General features: G+C 48.1%; 1 protein-coding gene across 2 annotated transcripts; it reads right to left on the reverse strand.

The window, feature by feature from the left end:
- Positions 1-336: 336 nt before the first annotated feature.
- Positions 337-12995, reverse strand: LOC142903652 (insulin receptor substrate 2-like). 2 transcript variants are annotated; one of them, XM_076049420.1, is made up of 4 exons: positions 10033-12995; positions 9171-9667; positions 2972-3200; positions 337-2889 (listed from the first exon to the last, which is right to left on the reverse strand). In XM_076049420.1, exons 1-3 carry the CDS (start codon positions 12708-12710, stop codon positions 3196-3198), a joined length of 3180 nt encoding a protein of 1059 aa, XP_075905535.1. In that variant the 5' UTR covers positions 12711-12995; the 3' UTR covers positions 337-2889; positions 2972-3195. The 2 variants fall into 2 exon arrangements, with proteins under 2 accessions (XP_075905535.1, XP_075905534.1); XM_076049419.1 differs by having other exon boundaries at positions 9171-9670.
- Positions 12996-16915: the final 3920 nt, after the last annotated feature.

Raw genomic sequence — 16915 nt, forward strand, 5'->3', positions numbered from 1 at the left:
TTTCAGAGGGAGATTATTTTTTTTTAGAGGAGCTCGGCTTTGGGGGTCACTGGTCAGTATGTTTTCAATACAGGGATAAAAATAAAAATGTAAAAAAAAATAACATTGTGTCAACATCCAATAGTGCTTATTTGTTCATAACTGCTTATTGCAGTTTGGTTGTGCTGCAGTATTGAGAGCAGCAAAGCTGTCAAACATGATGTTGATGCTCAGCGTAGATCTCTGGTCAGTCCAGTCCAGTCATCATTTTTTTTAAAAACAAAATTATCTTTATCAACTAATGTATCATCAACTTCTTACCTCAATGCATTTCGGGAAGAAAAGACAATAAAACAGTTGTACCTCTTCAAATAAATGTATTTATTTCTGCAGGTTTGCTATCCATAATCAATACAGATAAGAAAGAAAACAAAAAACCAAAAGAGCAATACTCGACTAGGTTAGAATTCTCTCTCTCTCTCTCTCTCTCTCTCTCTCTCACTCTCTCTCTCGCTCTCTCTCTCTACGATAAACGGTATATTTCTCTGGACTATTTACAGTGGAAGACGACGACACGTTCGGGCCGAGTCGAACCCGAGATCAATCTGCAGAAGTCAGAAACATGGGGAGTCAAAAGAAATTCCCGATGACAAAAAAAAAAAAAAAGAAAAGAAAAACACTTGGCTGAAAAAAGAAATGAACAGCAACAAAAAACAAATAACAAAAAAAAAAAAAAAAGAAAAATCAAATCAATGTTACATTTGGTTCCACGGTTGTAAACTAGATTGTATTCATGTCACTATTGCATATGCCATTAGGTAAAGTGTGTCAACAAGGCAAAGATATCTCTATAATAAAATAGACAGATAAAATAGACAGATTTTTTTTCTTTTTCATACAGCCACAGAAACTGTGAGGGAGGAGAAAAGCATTACATTACAATTAACAACCCCCCCCCCCAACCCATCCCCACACCCCCCCGAAGCAAAACCTTGGAAAAAATCGGTAACCAAAGTCTTTCACACAGGAATATCATTGCAACATGGATAAAATCTAAGTATCTCTCTCTTTTTTTTTTTAATAGATATTTTCTTTTTCGATAAACTCTCTATGTACACAATATACACATTCAAGACTCTGACTGAAGATAAATAGTACCGCTGCACTCACGGGGCACGGTACGACTCTGTTTACGACCCGGTTCTGTGAAAAGCGTCCCTCCTCCGACCAGCCCAGCAATACATTCAGACTTGGTTCTGATAGTTCTTAAGAGTCTACTGTACACTCGAAGGGCTCGCCAGCCGCGTGGATTTCGGCACAGTTGTTGGAAAAGATGGAAGGAAATGTGGCGGCACTCCCTGTTTCTGAGGCTGCCAAACAGCTGGTTTTAATTTGGGTGGAATGGGAGTCTGAGTTCCCCCCCCCCCAGTGTTTGCTAGATTTTTATATCTGTTTGGGAAACAAACAAAAAACAAACCCCAAAACAATCCCTGTAAAACTGATGTTACCTGGTGGTGACTGATAGCCGCTGTCAGCTAGCATCAGGCAACCAATGTCGCTAACACAAAGGTTAAGCCCAGACTGTTTGGCTCATGTTAGCCACGTTTGTTTGTTTGTTTGTTTGTTTGTTTGTTTCCATCAGCAATGACATGGACGATGAAAGCTGGTGTTGACGAAAGCTAGCTGGAAGCTAATGGCTAATGTACTTGAAGAAAGCCTTGTTGAATATAGCCGTTTATTGGCCCAATTTGTTTTAGAACCCATTGTGGCTCCACCAGTCAAAATGTTTGCCCATCCCTGGGCTGTCGATGGGGGCTGATGGTAATTCTTTTTCACTCAGACTGATTAAAACTCCCAAAAATTTTAAACACAGCTGTTTGTGCGTCGGGCCACCATACTTGGCCGTGAGCCTTTTCATCCCCTCGTGATGCGTGGCGGCCTCTTTCCAACCCTTTTTACGGCCGTATGTATACATATATATATATGTGTGTGTGTGTGTGTCTTTGTATGTATACATATACATATATATATTTCCTCAGGAAGGTAGGAGTGTGTGAGTTTTTTGTTTTTTTTTCCAGGCTCAAGTGACTGAGGAACCGTGGTGGGAGGTGCAGTGCATTCAGATGCCTGTTGATTGCTGTTGGGGGGGCAAAGAGGGGTTCGCTGCCGAGTCACAAAGACGCGCAACTCTCTAAAGACGGGAAAATAAAAAATATCTCTCAAAAAGGTTCAGCGCTTTCGTCGGAGCCGCAAAACAAAATGAAACAAACCGGGTTAGAATAAATAAGAAATTAGTCGTTAAGAAAATACTTTTAATACGATAAATTGGATTTCGAGCAGCGCCACTGGACTGTACATTTCTGAAATTATATGTGTATATATATATATATATTTATTTTTCTTAATAGTAAGCTAGGCTTTTTTTCTCTACTCGTCACAATAAAATAATAATATAGAGGTGTCGGTTTCCAAGCTGACATACTGAAATAGACTTATCTCTTGTTTATAGAAAACATAAGGACAGTATAGACATTTAAGGCATCGGGTAGGTCTTTTCAGACATTCATCTTTCAAAAATAAATAAGATTTTCTGCTCTAAATATAGTCCTATACTCAGTGTACCTTGGTTTTCCTTCTCCCTGGGCCTTTTTTGTTTTTAAATATTATTCTTATTATTTTTATGTAGTTGGTTTCACTCGTCACGGACATACCCGTTGGTCTCAGAGTGCACGCACGCACGCACGCACGCACGCACACACAAATAAAATAAAAACTACCCTTCAAGTACAAATGAAGAGGATCTGCGTACCGTAAGAGTTTTAGCTGTTGCTGTTACTAAAAGCTCCGACTACGTTTGGCTTCTGCGCCCGAGTCGGCAGAATTTGGGTCACGCCACAGAAATGATGGCCTCTGAAAAAAAGTGCACGGAACATGAGATGTGCTTTTTTTAACAAAAAAAAAAACAAAACCCCAACATTTAACACACAGATACAGCACAACCTGTCGCTCCTCGGGCCAAAATTCATGACATGCATAGATGGCGACCTGCTGGGATTGGTTTAGTAGTTGTTGTTGTTGTTGTTGTTGTTGCTGTTCTTGGTGTTGCTTATTTTTCTTTTCCTTGCTTTCTCCATGTTTGGCGCACGTGCGTCGTCCTTCACGACGTCTCTCTGGGTTCCAGCAGCAGGTCGGTTGCAGACGGCGACAGTGTTGTTTTCAGTCTGGAAGAGAAGCAGAGGAGAGAAAACAAACAGGGGGTTTAGCACGCCACCATCCTGCTACCAAGTGCAATTTTGAATGAATGAATGAATGAATGAATGATTTATTTTGGTTTACAAAAGGCGTGGGCAAGCCACGGCCCGGGGGCCATATGTGGCCCATTAAAGATCTTTAATCCGGCCCGCCGAACTTGAGGAAGTGATATTAACAGTGAGTCAGTCATAAAACAGCTGTGTTTCCTCCATGTTTTCAGTGTTTTCAGGGTCATTTCAATAAAGAGCTCAACACTGGGGGGCCTCAAAGACACTGGTTTGGTTGCAACTTTGCTTTGGTTCATTTTCAATGGACATTAAAGCAACATGTTTTCTACGTATACCCGTGACAGATTTTTTTTCCTCCTATGAGGTGGCTCACCAAAACACTCCATCCATCTGCTGCAGGTTTGTCCACCCCCGGTTTCTAATGTGAAATAATGAAATTGTCAACTGACAAAAAAAAGAAAAGGGAAAAACCCTACGAACAAATGTGCAGAATACACACCCTCACCAGAAAATGAAACAACTTTAATTCCAATGGAGCTCTACGATTGAGCGATCACAGAATGGTCGGCGGTCGTCTTCGTCGTACCCCGGCGGGATGGTGTGCGTGCGCGCGCATGTGTGTGTGCGTGCGCAACCTCTCTTAGCGCGCCAGCTGTTCAAGGGGTGGTGGTCGGCCTTTAATTATATAATCTGGAGATGCAGCGGGATGGTCCACCCACCCTCATCCCCCCCCCCCACCCCACTGCCGTGTTGCCATGGACACAGCAGAACGAGAAGGGGGAGGAGCGTGCACGTTCCGTGCACACGCGCAAGCCCTTTTCCATTGCTTTCAATTTTTTTCTCTCTTCTTTCTCACGGCGAGGCTTTCCGTTCGGCGAGAGAGCCGTACGTGCGCACTTGCGCGTTTGTGAGAGAGAGAGAGAGAGAGGGAGAGAGAGAGAGAGAGGGAGAGAGAGAGAGAGAGAGAGGGGAAAGGGAACACCTACCCGACCAGTGTGCTAAATAATACATACTAATATATAATAATGTACAATAATGTACAATGATTTCTGAAAAAAAAACAACGTTGTGGACCCCCTTTAAAATTTTCAAACTCTAAAACTCTCAGCCCCCCCCCCCCCGCCACCACCACACACACACACACACACTCTCACACACAAACCCTTGGCCGCCTAATCTGGCCCGCCGAGGCTGTAATCTCATGGCTCTGGGCTGCCTGGCTGGCTGAGCGTGGTGGCGCTGGAACGCTGGCCACGCAGTTCTCTATCTAGCAGCGAGCACTTCTGTCTGGAACATCCCGGCCTAGTTTACACACACACACACACACACACACACACACACACACACACACACACACACACACACTCCCCCCCCCCCCAGCACTTCCTGCCGCCTGTTTGCACCGCCGACCATCGCACCGCCTCAGAAGACAGCCCTGCCTGCCCGCCCACCCCGTCCCCGTGCGTGTTTGCAAACCTTTGCTCGCTAGCTGCCTCCCCCTCAAAGAAAAAAGATCAGACTGTAGCCACTTGCTAATAGATGCAAATATGCAAATTCACAACCATCTCCTGACGTCAGCGGAGGCACAAACGGCCTCTTCCTCCTCCTTATTATGACAACTGGAGCGGGGCCGAGCGACTTGGAGACGCTCGGCTGCGCAACCGGAGCTCTTCCGCTCGCCGCACTCGCCCCTCCCCCCGCCCCCATCCAGCCCCCCCACCCAGCAACAAGCGAGGCGGGGGAAGCGGAAAAGGAAAACGGCAGTGGAGCAGCACTGGATTTACATCACCCTCCACCCGCGATGACATCACTCGCGTTCAGGTGTGTGTGGGGGGGTTTGAGCAGAGAGGCACGAACAGGGGGGCCTCTAATCTGCGCCCCCTCCCCCCCGCCAGATGAATTACGCTGCGCTCGGCGCACGACACCGGGAGCCAATGGCTGCGCTCGGCGGAGCCGTGGAAGCGGCAGATGGCCAGAGCCGTCATTAGCAGAGGCAGCAGCAGCAGCAGCAGAGTGGCGAGCGCTGTGTGTGTGTGTGTGTGTGTGTGTGTGTAGATACGTTTCCATTATCCCTAGAATTGTGCAAAACCTAAATATCGCAACAAAGAACTGGTCAGAGAAAGACCTCGACTTGGAAAAACCTCTCAAATATCACTGAAAGGTTTTGATGATCTCATGAGGAGGTTTTCCCGACGTATCGAGATGCATATTGCAGAAGGGTCATGGAAACACTTTTTTTCCGCATTTACACGTCAGCGGTCGTGACGTACGGGGTCACGTGACAACATCAAAATGCAGATTTTTACAGAAATTTTGTACCTCCGTCCTCCTCCAAGTGAGGTCTCGCGGCACGAGATTTGATGAGAATTACGGCTAATGAGATTCAATGGAAACACCTGCAAATCACAATTGCACTCTGTGGAAATTTTTAGAAATATCGCTGATATTTTGCGAAAAACTGTCATGGAAACTCACTGCAGTTTGTGTGTGTAATGGAGCGACATACAACTTTGAGCTAACACCTTCTCACCAGTCACTTCTGCCAACCAACCAGACTGCCAGTGGCGCTCAGGAGGGGGGGAGGGGGGGTCTCACAGCAGGGACCCTGATAGTGACCCCCGCCTCCTCCTCCACCCCCCCACCCCCCACACACACAAACACACAGTTGTCTTCCGCCCTTCACCACATGATGGCTTTCGATCACACTCAGCAGGAGGGATTTGGAAGAGTCGTCCCGACACTTGCCTCGCTCTGTGAAATGACCTGTCAGCCGGAGAGGAGGGGGGCGGGGGGGGCTGACTCGGCTAATCTGGCTCCGGCACAGGATGTCTCCACCTTGCTGAGCCGCGGCCAGCCAGCCAGGGGAGGCCGAAAGAGGGGAGTCACATGGTCACCCAAATACAAATCAGTGTGTAAACCAGGAGTGGGCAAACGTTTTGACTCGGGGGCCACAATAGGTTCTAAACTCTGGAGCAGCAGCAGATGGATGGAATGTTTTGGTGAGCCACACCATAGGAGGAAAACATCTATCATGCTATATGCAGAAAGCATGTTGCTTTAATGCCAATTCACAATGAGCCAAAGCAAAGTTGCAACCAAATCAGTGTCTTTGAAGCCTCACGGTATTTAGCTCTTTATTGAAATGACCCTGAAACCAGTGAAAAAATGGATGAAATACTAATTTTATCCAAGCGGAGCCAGAAGCACTGCAGAAAACAAGCTGTCCGTGCCTGCCACCCTGAGACCTGCACCACCCAGAATGCACCTTGGTCGGGAAAAAAAGGGGGCTGGGGGGTGGCGGTGGTGGCCAATGGGTTTGTTTGTCGCTTTAAAAAGCTCAGGCCCCTCCCTTCCCCCCGGCTCTCTCCCTCTCTCCCTCTCTCTTCCACTCTCTCTCTCCCTCCCTCTCTCCCCTTGTCTTGCTCCTGCTAAGTGGGCGGCCTAATGAGGCGGAAGGCCGTCGGAGTGCACGTGCCCATGCCTTGGTCCATTATGCATCGCGTTCGCTCATGCTGGGAAAAACAAAACAAGCAATCTCTCTCCTCTCTCTGTTGCACATCTCGGCCAAGTGTTTGCAGAGCGGAGGGGTTGGGGGGTAGAGGGGGGGCGGTCTGGGGGCCAGAGGTGGGAGAAAAACATCCCTGACAGCTGTGGCGGTGTACGTGCTCGCTCCACGTCCTTGGCCCTAGCTCCCCCTCCACGGTCGATCGCGTTCATCAAGCAAATATTAACAGGGGCGGAGCTAAGTGGTGGTAGCCAGGTGGGGCGGGGAGGAGAGGGCGGGCGGGGGGGCTCCACTTCCACACCAGTACAGCATCTCAAGACATATCTTCGTTGATTGATTGATTGATGTACAGTATCTTTTATTTTTCCATATATTTCTGACTTGACGACTGGCCTGGATTCTATTCTTACTCAAAAGTTGAATGTAACCCTCATCCTGACCCTAAGACAGTAGGAACAAGCTGACATTGATTGATTAATATTAATATGTAACATATTTAACGTTTGCGAAGACTTCCTGTCTAATCCACAGGAATGGTGAGAGGTCGACTGTTATAGGGACGCAGAGAAAATATTTAATAAACTCAAAATACAAAAAAACCCCACTAATACTACTACTACTAATAATAATAATGATAATAATAATTTAAAAATAATAATAATAATAATAATAATAACAGTCCTACGTGAGTAATGATCTGTCCAGGAAAAGTTTTCTGGCTCTGGCCGGCCACTGACAATTAGCAGCAAGGGACAAAACAACAACAATAACAACAACAGCAGCAACAACAACAAAAAAACCATTGGCACTGCTGCGGCAGGGAGCACGTGTCATCAACGGCTGCGATATCTGATTTTGCAATAATAACTCTGTTTTTTTTTTTGTTTTTTTTTGCCGCCTGGGTTCTAGGACACCGTACAGTTTGTCCCAGGAGGAGGGAACACACATTCCTGCTCACTAATCGCTAAAGTGTCACCGGAGCGGACTCATAAATTAGCGCTTTCATGAGTCCTGGGCTAAAAATATACCCCCCCCACCCCCACCAAAAAAAAAAAAACGTGTGCGGGGTCTCGTGGTGCAATGAAAGCAAACTTTCTTTTCAAGCGGACATGAAAACAAGCGGCCCCCTGCCCGTCCGTCCCTCACAGCAGACTTTTTGAACCCAGGGCCTTTGCCAGGAATGTGGAGCTTGTCATCCAGTTACCTGACGGCTGCATAGCAACTCGTCCACTTTATTGTTTTCAACGCCCGCTCGCTGCCGACAAGGACACATGCACGGCGCGTGCATTCGCACAAACACACGTTCACTTGTGCCGGAGCCTCACATGTTGACGAGCAAAACACTGCCCTCCCCCCCTCCCCCCAACACACAGACACACAGACACAGACACACACACACGCACACACACACGCACACGCACACACACACACGCACACACACACACACACACACACACACACATACGAGTGCGTTCACCGTGTCCAATAAACAACGTTGGGTCCAGAAGCAACACAAACTTGTGTCGACCAGCTCCCTCGTGCTCCCCGTTTGCTCCCGCTAGTTTGTGTTGATCTGTGGATATTCTGGTGCGCCGTATTGATCTGGCGGGGGCTAGGGGGAGGCTATAGAGGTCACACCGATGTGTGCAGTGCATCCCGAAAGCCCGGCCGACTGTAAACAAAAAAGCAGGGCGGAAATGCCCGTGGCTCGGCGTCCAATTATCAGACAGCTGTTTCTTGCAGCTCTTGAGGCATTCTTCTGGCCTTATACCACTAATAATAAAAAGCATACATCTGGATCGCTATTTGCAGTGCCCTTTGTAAGCCTGTGACGAGCTCTCCTTTCTGTTTTTTTCCCACACACCATTCATAACAAGCGTGGGTGGAATCCTGAAATCTGCCTGCGTATTTTTAGCCGAGGCAGCCCACAACAGTAGCAGCGAGGCGGCGAGCGTCCTCCTGCTCAGTCATGGTGCTTGTTTACTTCAGAGCTCTCAAGGCTGGTCACGTTTCGCGGCAGCCCCCGCGCTGCGTTCACATGTCGCTGGGAAACGCTGCCTACTGCGGGAAGTACAAGTACAAGTTGGCTCACAAGGCGAGCCACGCAGACGGGCATATTTGGCGGCCGCTTTCAAACATTCAAACACTCCAAGGGACACAGTTTGGCCCCGGTGTCGGCATGAAAAGACGTGCAGCATGCAAGGTCTGCAGGAAGCAGAAAAAGAACGAGCTCAGGACGAGCATGTGAAGGCACCACCGGCGCCACCTCCCTCATTCTTGAAAGTCAGTTTGAATTTGAATCCAGGAGGCGTTTTTTTTTTTATATTTCAGTTCCGTTCCTTTTTTTTTTTTTAAAAGAAAAAAAAAACCTGCAGGACACAGAGCTGAGACTTGACAAGTTTGTTTTTTAGTGTCTGACATCTTACCTTTGGCAGTGGTTGCACCCTCCTTGAATCCCAAGCAGACATATGGCGAGCTGTGTAATCCATTGATGCCCCCTTTGCAGCTGCTGGTGGGTTTGAAACCAGCCAAGTCCTCGCACTTCTGCACACCCCGGTTGTCCAGCAGGTTCAAGGCAATGTAGTTGAGTTTGTTTGGGTAGGCCGCCAAACTCTGCCGGTTCACGGGGCTGCCATACTCCTCGTCTGAGCCCTCACTGCTCCGGGATGAGATGTTCTCCACGGAGCTATGCCTCTTCATGGTCTCGCCACGGGCGAAGGATGGGAGGACCGGCGTCACTGTGGCGGTGGAGGAGAAGGTCTCGGAGCTGTGACGCCGACGACCCTGTGGGTTGGCTCGGATGACTTTGGCGGAGAAGTCAGGGTCCACCGCGGAGGAAGAGGCAGTGCCGATCAAGAAGACTCCGAGGCCTTCTGGGACTCCTTGGTCCTCCAGAGAGAGCCTCCTCTCTCTGTTGTTCTGGCTGCTGGAGGGCAATGTTTAGACTACAATTAGGAAGTTTGAACGGGAAGCTCCTTTGAATGTGGTTTAAAAAAGGATGAGAACATGCCCAAGCAAATGTTTACAATGGAAGTCAACTGTGACAATATTTACTTGCTACTGACTCACAGGCTTCTCTGTATATTCAGTTTTATTGATTTTGCTCTACTGATCCGGAGATAAGTATTGAACTAAAAGCATAACCTTTCATTCTTAACCTCATTAATATTGAAAATCCTATCGTATATTGAGCGTAAACATGACCAAAAGAATGACTACTGCCGTCAGACAGGCAATAATACCTGTCTGACAATCATCAACATTAACACACAGAAAAGACACACATACCTTGCCATGGTCTGGGGGACAAGCTGCGGAGGCGAGCTGGTCATCCCAAATGTCATCTCGGTGTATTCGTTTTTTACGTCATCGGCAAAGCCCTGAGACCTTTTCTCACTGTCCAGATGGTAGACCTCGTCATCTGAGCAGGAGCATCTCGATAGTTCTGGAAGTGTGTCCAGCCGCTTGGCGGGAGTGTTGGCCTCGTTGAGCGAGGACGAGCGGAGCTCCAGGTTGATGTAGTCTGTCAGAGAGGACCTGCCAGGGACTCTGCTGCTGGACCCCAGTGACGAAGACTGGCTCTCGGTGGGTACAGTAGATGGGGTTGAGAACCTAGTGCCGTTAAAGTCAATGTTGATGTACTCTCCAGGGCTCTTGGGCTCTCCAGGCAGGGGGTGTTCATTCATGCTGGGCAGGGTCCTCAGCGTGTCAAGGGATAGCCTGTTTGGTCTGCCCAGCCTCCCCCTGTAGGGCAGGGTCTCTGCCCGGCTGTGCCTGCTGGGCGAAGGAACCGAGGGGCTGGCAGGCAAATTCAGGAACACACTTGGGTGCATCACAGAATAATACTCTGAATCCCCACTCCGCTGCCTCAAACTCTGAGGGCTCATCAGCACATATTGATTGCTCTCCTCGGCCTTTGAGGCCTGGAGTTTGGCCGGGAGTGTGAGGGAGCCAGCCTGATAAACTGGCCTCACTGATGCCGACTCACCAGCCATCAGGCCCAAGTAGTAGTCAGGGGGTGTCTGGAGTGGAGGCGGATTCCCAGGCGACATGTTCATGTATTCACCGTGCCTGTCCGGGCTGTCTACGGATGATTTGGAGCCACACCACATCCTCATGTAGCCGTTGTCCTCCAACGAGCTGCTGCAGGGGGAGTTGGTCTTGTAGCCGCCGTTGGCAGGTGCTTGAGGGTGCACCCTAGGGTTCACAATCTGCTTTGGTGCCGAGACGCACATGGGGCTCATCGGCACATAGTTGTCTACTTTGCCAGACTGCGACGCGACACCCGGTGTCATTGGCATGTAGCCATCGTCTGCAAGGTTACTACTGGAGCTTTGGGAGGAACCAATTTCGATGTCGCCGTAGTCCTCGGGGTAGCACACTTTGGGTGAGGCGGAGTGAGAGTTGTGACCGTGGGCCATCCTCATGAGCGTGTACTCATCCAGGGATGCCGAGGAAAGTGGCGCCACCACCCTCTGTTGACGCGGTGTTGTGAGGGAGTGCGTCCGCTTCCGGTAAGCCTTGTCAAATGCCAGACCTTCACCACCGGCCTGCCACCTGCTACCATTCACCCCTTCCATTATCATGTAGCCACACGGGTCACCGAGGTCCCGGGAAGGCGGCGTGCTGGACAGTGAATCCGGGGTGTCGCTGCGGGTAAGGGGGAGATACTTGGATTCGCCCGGACTGGAGCTGTAATCGTCGCACAGCATGAAGCCAGTGTCGCTGAGGGAGCCAGAGATGGAGGCACTGCAGCTGAAAGGCCGCTGAGCTTTGTCATGAGTGCAGTGTGAAGCTCCGCCTCTGGGGGACATGCTGATGGGGCTGGAGGCAGCAGGGGGGGAGTTGGACACCGGCATGGATCGGCTGTGGTGCAAATTGGGCGAGGACTCCAGCATCCTGCATGTGCGCCCGCTGCTGAGTGTGTGGGACCTGCTGAGATGATTAGTGGAGCCGAGGCTGGTGGGACTCCCATTCACGGATATCGACATGGATACGGGCCGGGTCACGCTCCCATCCCCTTCACTCGCTGTTCGGCTTCGACAGGACGTAAATTTTCTGCCAGGGGAGGCGGTCGCCATGCTGTCCGTCCTGGATCTCCGCACCAGGCCTGTCTGGCTGGGGGGAAGGTTGTTGAGGTTGCGCCGAGTGGGCACGGAGATTGGGTTGGTGCTGGCCGACTGGCTCTTGCTGCGCGGCCTGAACTCAGACAGCTCCTTCATGGCTTTCATGGCCTCCAGGATGGTCTCGTGGATGTTCTGTGCCACCACTGAGTCCTCCACCTGCATCCAGAACTCACCGGGCCCGGTGACCGCCGAGCGACCCACCTCTATGAAGAAGAAGCTGTCCGAGTGGCCACACCTGCGGATGTTCATGAGCTGCAGGCTGACGGCAGGGGTCTCCGAGTTCAGTTTGACGAAGCTGATGGTCCGGCTGGACAAACACAGCCTGTACACCCCGGTCAGATTCTTCAGCTGGCCCAAACCTTTAGATTTCAAGTTGACCTGCCACACCTCCTTGTAAGCAGCTGTGGAAACGAGCCCATAGTTGACCTCCTCGAAACCCACCAATGAGGACGTGGAAGCGGGACTGTCGTACACCCTCCCCTCGGCGATGAGATCCGTCAGCACCGTGAACCAGCTCTCCTGCTCCTGCTCGTTGTCGGCGGCCACGGCGAAATACTCGTCCTTGGTGTAGAGGGCGATGAGGTGCCTGTGCTTGGCGTCTGCCCGTTTGTTTACGCACAGACACGAGTCCAGGGTGACCACCCGCTTCGGCGCCGACTTGTTCCTCCATTTCTTCTCGCTCTCGTAGTACTCCAGGCGGGCCGGGCAGCGCTCGGTCGCCTCCCGCAGCACGAAGAAGCGCCTGTGTCCGTGTTTCTGCTTCTTCAGGTAGCCGCACTTCTTCACGCCGCTCGCCTCGTTGGATAACAGGTGTTCTCCCGTCGCCGGAGGACTTGCCATTTCTCTCGTCACGTCACGTCACTCCTCCGCAGGTCCGGGAGAAGCAAACTCCGCTGCAAAAAATAATTGAAAAAAAAAAATAAAAAAAAATAAAATACAAATACAAATAAAAATAAAAATAAAAACTCGCCGAGAAGAAAGCTCTCGAGGTTAACCCGTTTTTCGTGTTGAGTCGAAGGGGGATTCTAATCCATAGTAGCGCTGCGATCGCCACGTCAGGAGCCACAGCGCATTCGGCGCAGACCCGGGGACTGATCCGATCCTGGAGAAAAACAACATGTGACGCTGCCGCTGCTCTAAAAACAGAATAAAACAGAGTCATAGGGGGCGGGGCGTCCTGCAGGGGCCGTGCCTGTCCATCAGCCGGCAGCGGCGCCGCCGATTGGCCAAGCCGGCTCGTTGACGTAGTCCAAAACCCCTCCTCCTCCTCCCCCTGTTCCCAAACTGCTCCCTCACGTCGGAGCAGAAATTATTTGGAAGCCCCATAAACATTACGAAACAAACAGCCCACAGCGAAGGCCACTGTTAAAAAATAAATTTAAAAAAAATGAAAGTGCTGTGCACAAAAAAAAGCAACGTGTATTCGAGGTGTGGTTGTAAAACACTTTTTCTACGTCGTTTCAATCTGTTGTAAAAATAATTAAAACCTAACGTGTTAAATGCAAAACGAAATGTGTATCCTGCACCGAGCCTGTATGGATTAACAAGGACGCGAGTCATTCAGGATGATAAAGCATTCATTTCTCAGACCGGAATACTGTAAACAACCCTGATGTCCCACTTGTTATATAAGGAGTGTTGTGGCCTATTTTTAACCCTCTGGGTATCCCTCTACAACTGGGACCTGACGTTTCCCATTGCACTGCCTCGGACTGTTTCTTACTAAAGCTTTTGTTTAGTCTAAAAAATAAATATATATATATATATATATAGACCAGGCCAGGGGAGATCACTGCGTAAGCCGCTGCCGCCGCTCTTTGCCGCACATGGACAGCGTGTGCAGGTTGAATGAAAAACACCCATCGAACATTGGGAGGAGATGGGGTGGGCGGCTGAAGTAAATGCGTCAGAGGCTTCCATTGCGCGGGAAAAGTGCGCCAATGCTGCCATCACCTGGCTGCAGGAGCTCACGATCATCCGCAGTGCACAGCCACTGGAGACTAAAAAACACACTTTATGGATCACTTTGAATCACATGCACATTTGGACGCAAAGAGAAGCTGCTAAAAAAAAATAATGGTAGTGTTGCCGTATGACAAGTTGCGCTTGCGTTTGTGTGTATTCTGGCGGCATTAGGCCTCCAAGGCTCCGTCATCCAGAAACATCTGTTTGGCAGATCATCTTGGTAATTATATCGGTAATTCTCCGTGTGATCTTCGCCATCATTAGTCATGCCAGAGCGTGAAACCCAGCAATCAGATAGCCAACCCCTCCCCTCTCCACCAATCCAAACACACACTTGGATTGTTTTTTTTTGTGTGTGTATTGTATAATCTCCCAACAAGCAGATTACACTTCTGTCATTGAGGCGTCAGGGGTGAATTAGATTCCATAGATGGTGTGTGTGTGTGTGTGTGTGTGTGTGTGTGTGTGTGTGTGTGTGTGTGTGTGTGTGTGTGTGTGTGTGTGTGTGTGTGTGTTGGGGAGGGAGGGGGTGTCCAGCTTTATTCTTCCTTAATAAGCATTCTACCCCCCTTTGGATAAACACGCAGATACTGCAGATTAAGGGTAATCCCATAGCCTCTCTAATCACCATTGTTCTCAAATTATTGTTGTCCATGTCAGCGTGTGTTTGTGTGATCCAACGGTGACATTTGGCTGCTGCCTATTTTTCTGTTTTGGCCCGATTGGTAATTTCTCTGGGAGGCGGAGTTAATGCCCGGGGGCCAAGAGCCATGTGTTTTTTAGTGTTTGCCAGCACCTTTAATCCGAGATGATATGAGCAAAATACAAAAACACAAACACCTCCACATTGAGGGTTTAGTAGCGTGGTTATTTGAGAGATATAAACAGCTCAGTGGTTGAAAACAGAGGAACAAAGAGGCCACTGATAGCAATTGGACTGGCAAAGACGTGCAACGATTTGGCATCGATGCTGGGAAAAAAAATAGCTGAGAGCTGGATGTGGTTGTTTTTACTACCTGTCTTGTTATGGGATACGTTGCTGTGATATGTTCTCACAGGCTTTACTGAAAGGCTTATCTGGTTGTTTTTGAAGTAGACAAAGGGATCCTTCATTTACTCGCATGCAGGTGTGACTCGAGCACAACATGTGTGGTTGTTGTGATTTGACACTGGGATTCTGTTTGTGGTTTTTGTTTTTCCTGTTCTTTCACTTTTCTTTTCTTTTTCAAGAAGAACAACTTTGTATGCAAAACAAGAAGTGCGCTCCTGTTTTTGATGCCGTTAACGTAGCCCATCACCAGACAAAGTGCACTTTAACAGGGATATTTTGGGGTTCTTTCCATCCCTGGTTAATATATAACTTCACACGGTGCCTTTCGCTCTCCCGCCGCTTGCTTCCCAGGCGAGTATACTGAGTCGTTATGACCTGAGAATCACTTTTTAGAGAAGACATTAGTCAGGCCTGTTTTAGGCTGCAATAGAGGTCATCAAAGGCACTCACGTGTCGTATTATGTTGTTTTAAGCACATTTAATGGAGTTGCAGTTCTTCAAGTGTTTTAAAAATCCACAGATAGTGCGCGCGCACACACACACACACACACACACTGACATACAACAATGTGATCCAGTGCACATATTTGCTTATTATGATTGTGTAAATGAATATTTGATGTAATTAACAATTGGAACATTAACAATGTTGATAATTATAAAACAGTGTGTTTGTTGCTTGCCTTTCCTGTTTTTAGACTGTCAAACATGGACACCTCTTATTTTGGAAGGATTTGCCATAACTTTATATATTATTATATTATTTATTTATATTATAGAACATTTATGCTTTTATAAGCTTATTTGAAGCCTCAATGAGCCTTATCACTACAGAGGTAGCAGTTGAGTAATTCATTTTTGTTTGTTTATTTTTCTGGGTGGGGTAGAGTGTAAGGGAGGGGGGTTAATGATCTGAGGAGGCTCGTTATATGAGTGACATAAATATATAAATTATCAGGTCATCAAAAAGGTGCAGTTAAATTACAAAAACAAGGGTGATGTCTTTAAGGTCAGATGTTACACTGGGTAGTGTTATCGTTGTGGTGGTGTAGGAATAATGACAATGTCTTATTACTTATTCCTGGCTTATGACAAATCGGAATGCAAATGAATACCGGTGCCAATAACTGAAGGATATTGACATTGGCATAAGCTTGGTGTCCCTGGTTGCCAGATCCTCACGCCTCCAAGCTGCTTTTTCATTGTGTAAACAGTACTGAACAGCGTAGCATAGGAGGTCCGCAAAAGGGATCAGCTCAGGGCCAAAGGTCTGGAGCGCAGACAACTTCACAAAGCAGTGCAGACCATGAATTGGTGCAGGCGGGACGCAAACACTTGAGAGCCATTGGTGTCACACTTCCACCTAGTGTCTGCAAATAAAAACTGCAGGCCTCCAGCGACGGCCTCAAGACATCCGTGTGTGCTGAGACTAATATTACTAATATAACCCGAGAAGCAAAGTTCTCGTCTCCGCTACCGCAATCAGAAATCAAAGTGGTGAGCGAGTTCGGTATTGAGATGAGATTCCACATCAATGAATGTACTTTCCAATGTAAACTTTGCAAATTCTAACGTTGCTCTATTGGAAACCTGTTTGGCTCGGTTTTGAACGGTTTTCTCACGCGACTTCACTTAGGGTTGAATGTTCCACTTTTGGTTGGCGCTTTACAGAGCCTTTTAAAGTGCGATACAAGTAGTAAATAAATGTGTTACTTTGATACATACAATAAAGAAACGAACGTTACCCTCTTAACATGGTAAGTTTGGTTACAAATCAAGTGTTCGATGGTAGTTTGAATGTGGACAAGCGTTATATTTTGCGGAAACACTGTGTCGTGTCATTTATAAAATAACATCAATAACGTGTTATTTATTTATTTGAATGTATGTAGTTGCTTCCGTTAACTCCTGAGCCATCAAGATAGTGTCAAACGTACTGCAGCAGTTTACTTTCAAAATAAAATGCGAGAAATAAAGAATTTCTGTTCAACTAACGTCTATATTTGAAAACGTGCTGAACATGTAGTCT

This window comes from Nelusetta ayraudi, unplaced genomic scaffold (genome assembly GCF_046127955.1).
Source record: "Nelusetta ayraudi isolate G7.1 ecotype Tasmania unplaced genomic scaffold, CSIRO-AGI_Nayr_v1 ptg000114l, whole genome shotgun sequence".
NCBI lineage: Eukaryota > Metazoa > Chordata > Actinopteri > Tetraodontiformes > Monacanthidae > Nelusetta > Nelusetta ayraudi.

Bases quoted from the DNA above. Each gene is read 5' to 3' on its own strand.
- LOC142903652 (XM_076049419.1), bottom strand. From the start codon at position 12,710: ATGGCAAGTCCTCCGGCGACGGGAGAACACCTGTTATCCAACGAGGCG. The intron at 9,671-10,032 runs GTATGTGTGTCT...ATTGCCCTCCAG, and splicing joins GTCCCCCAGACCATGGCAAG to CAGCCAGAACAACAGAGAGA.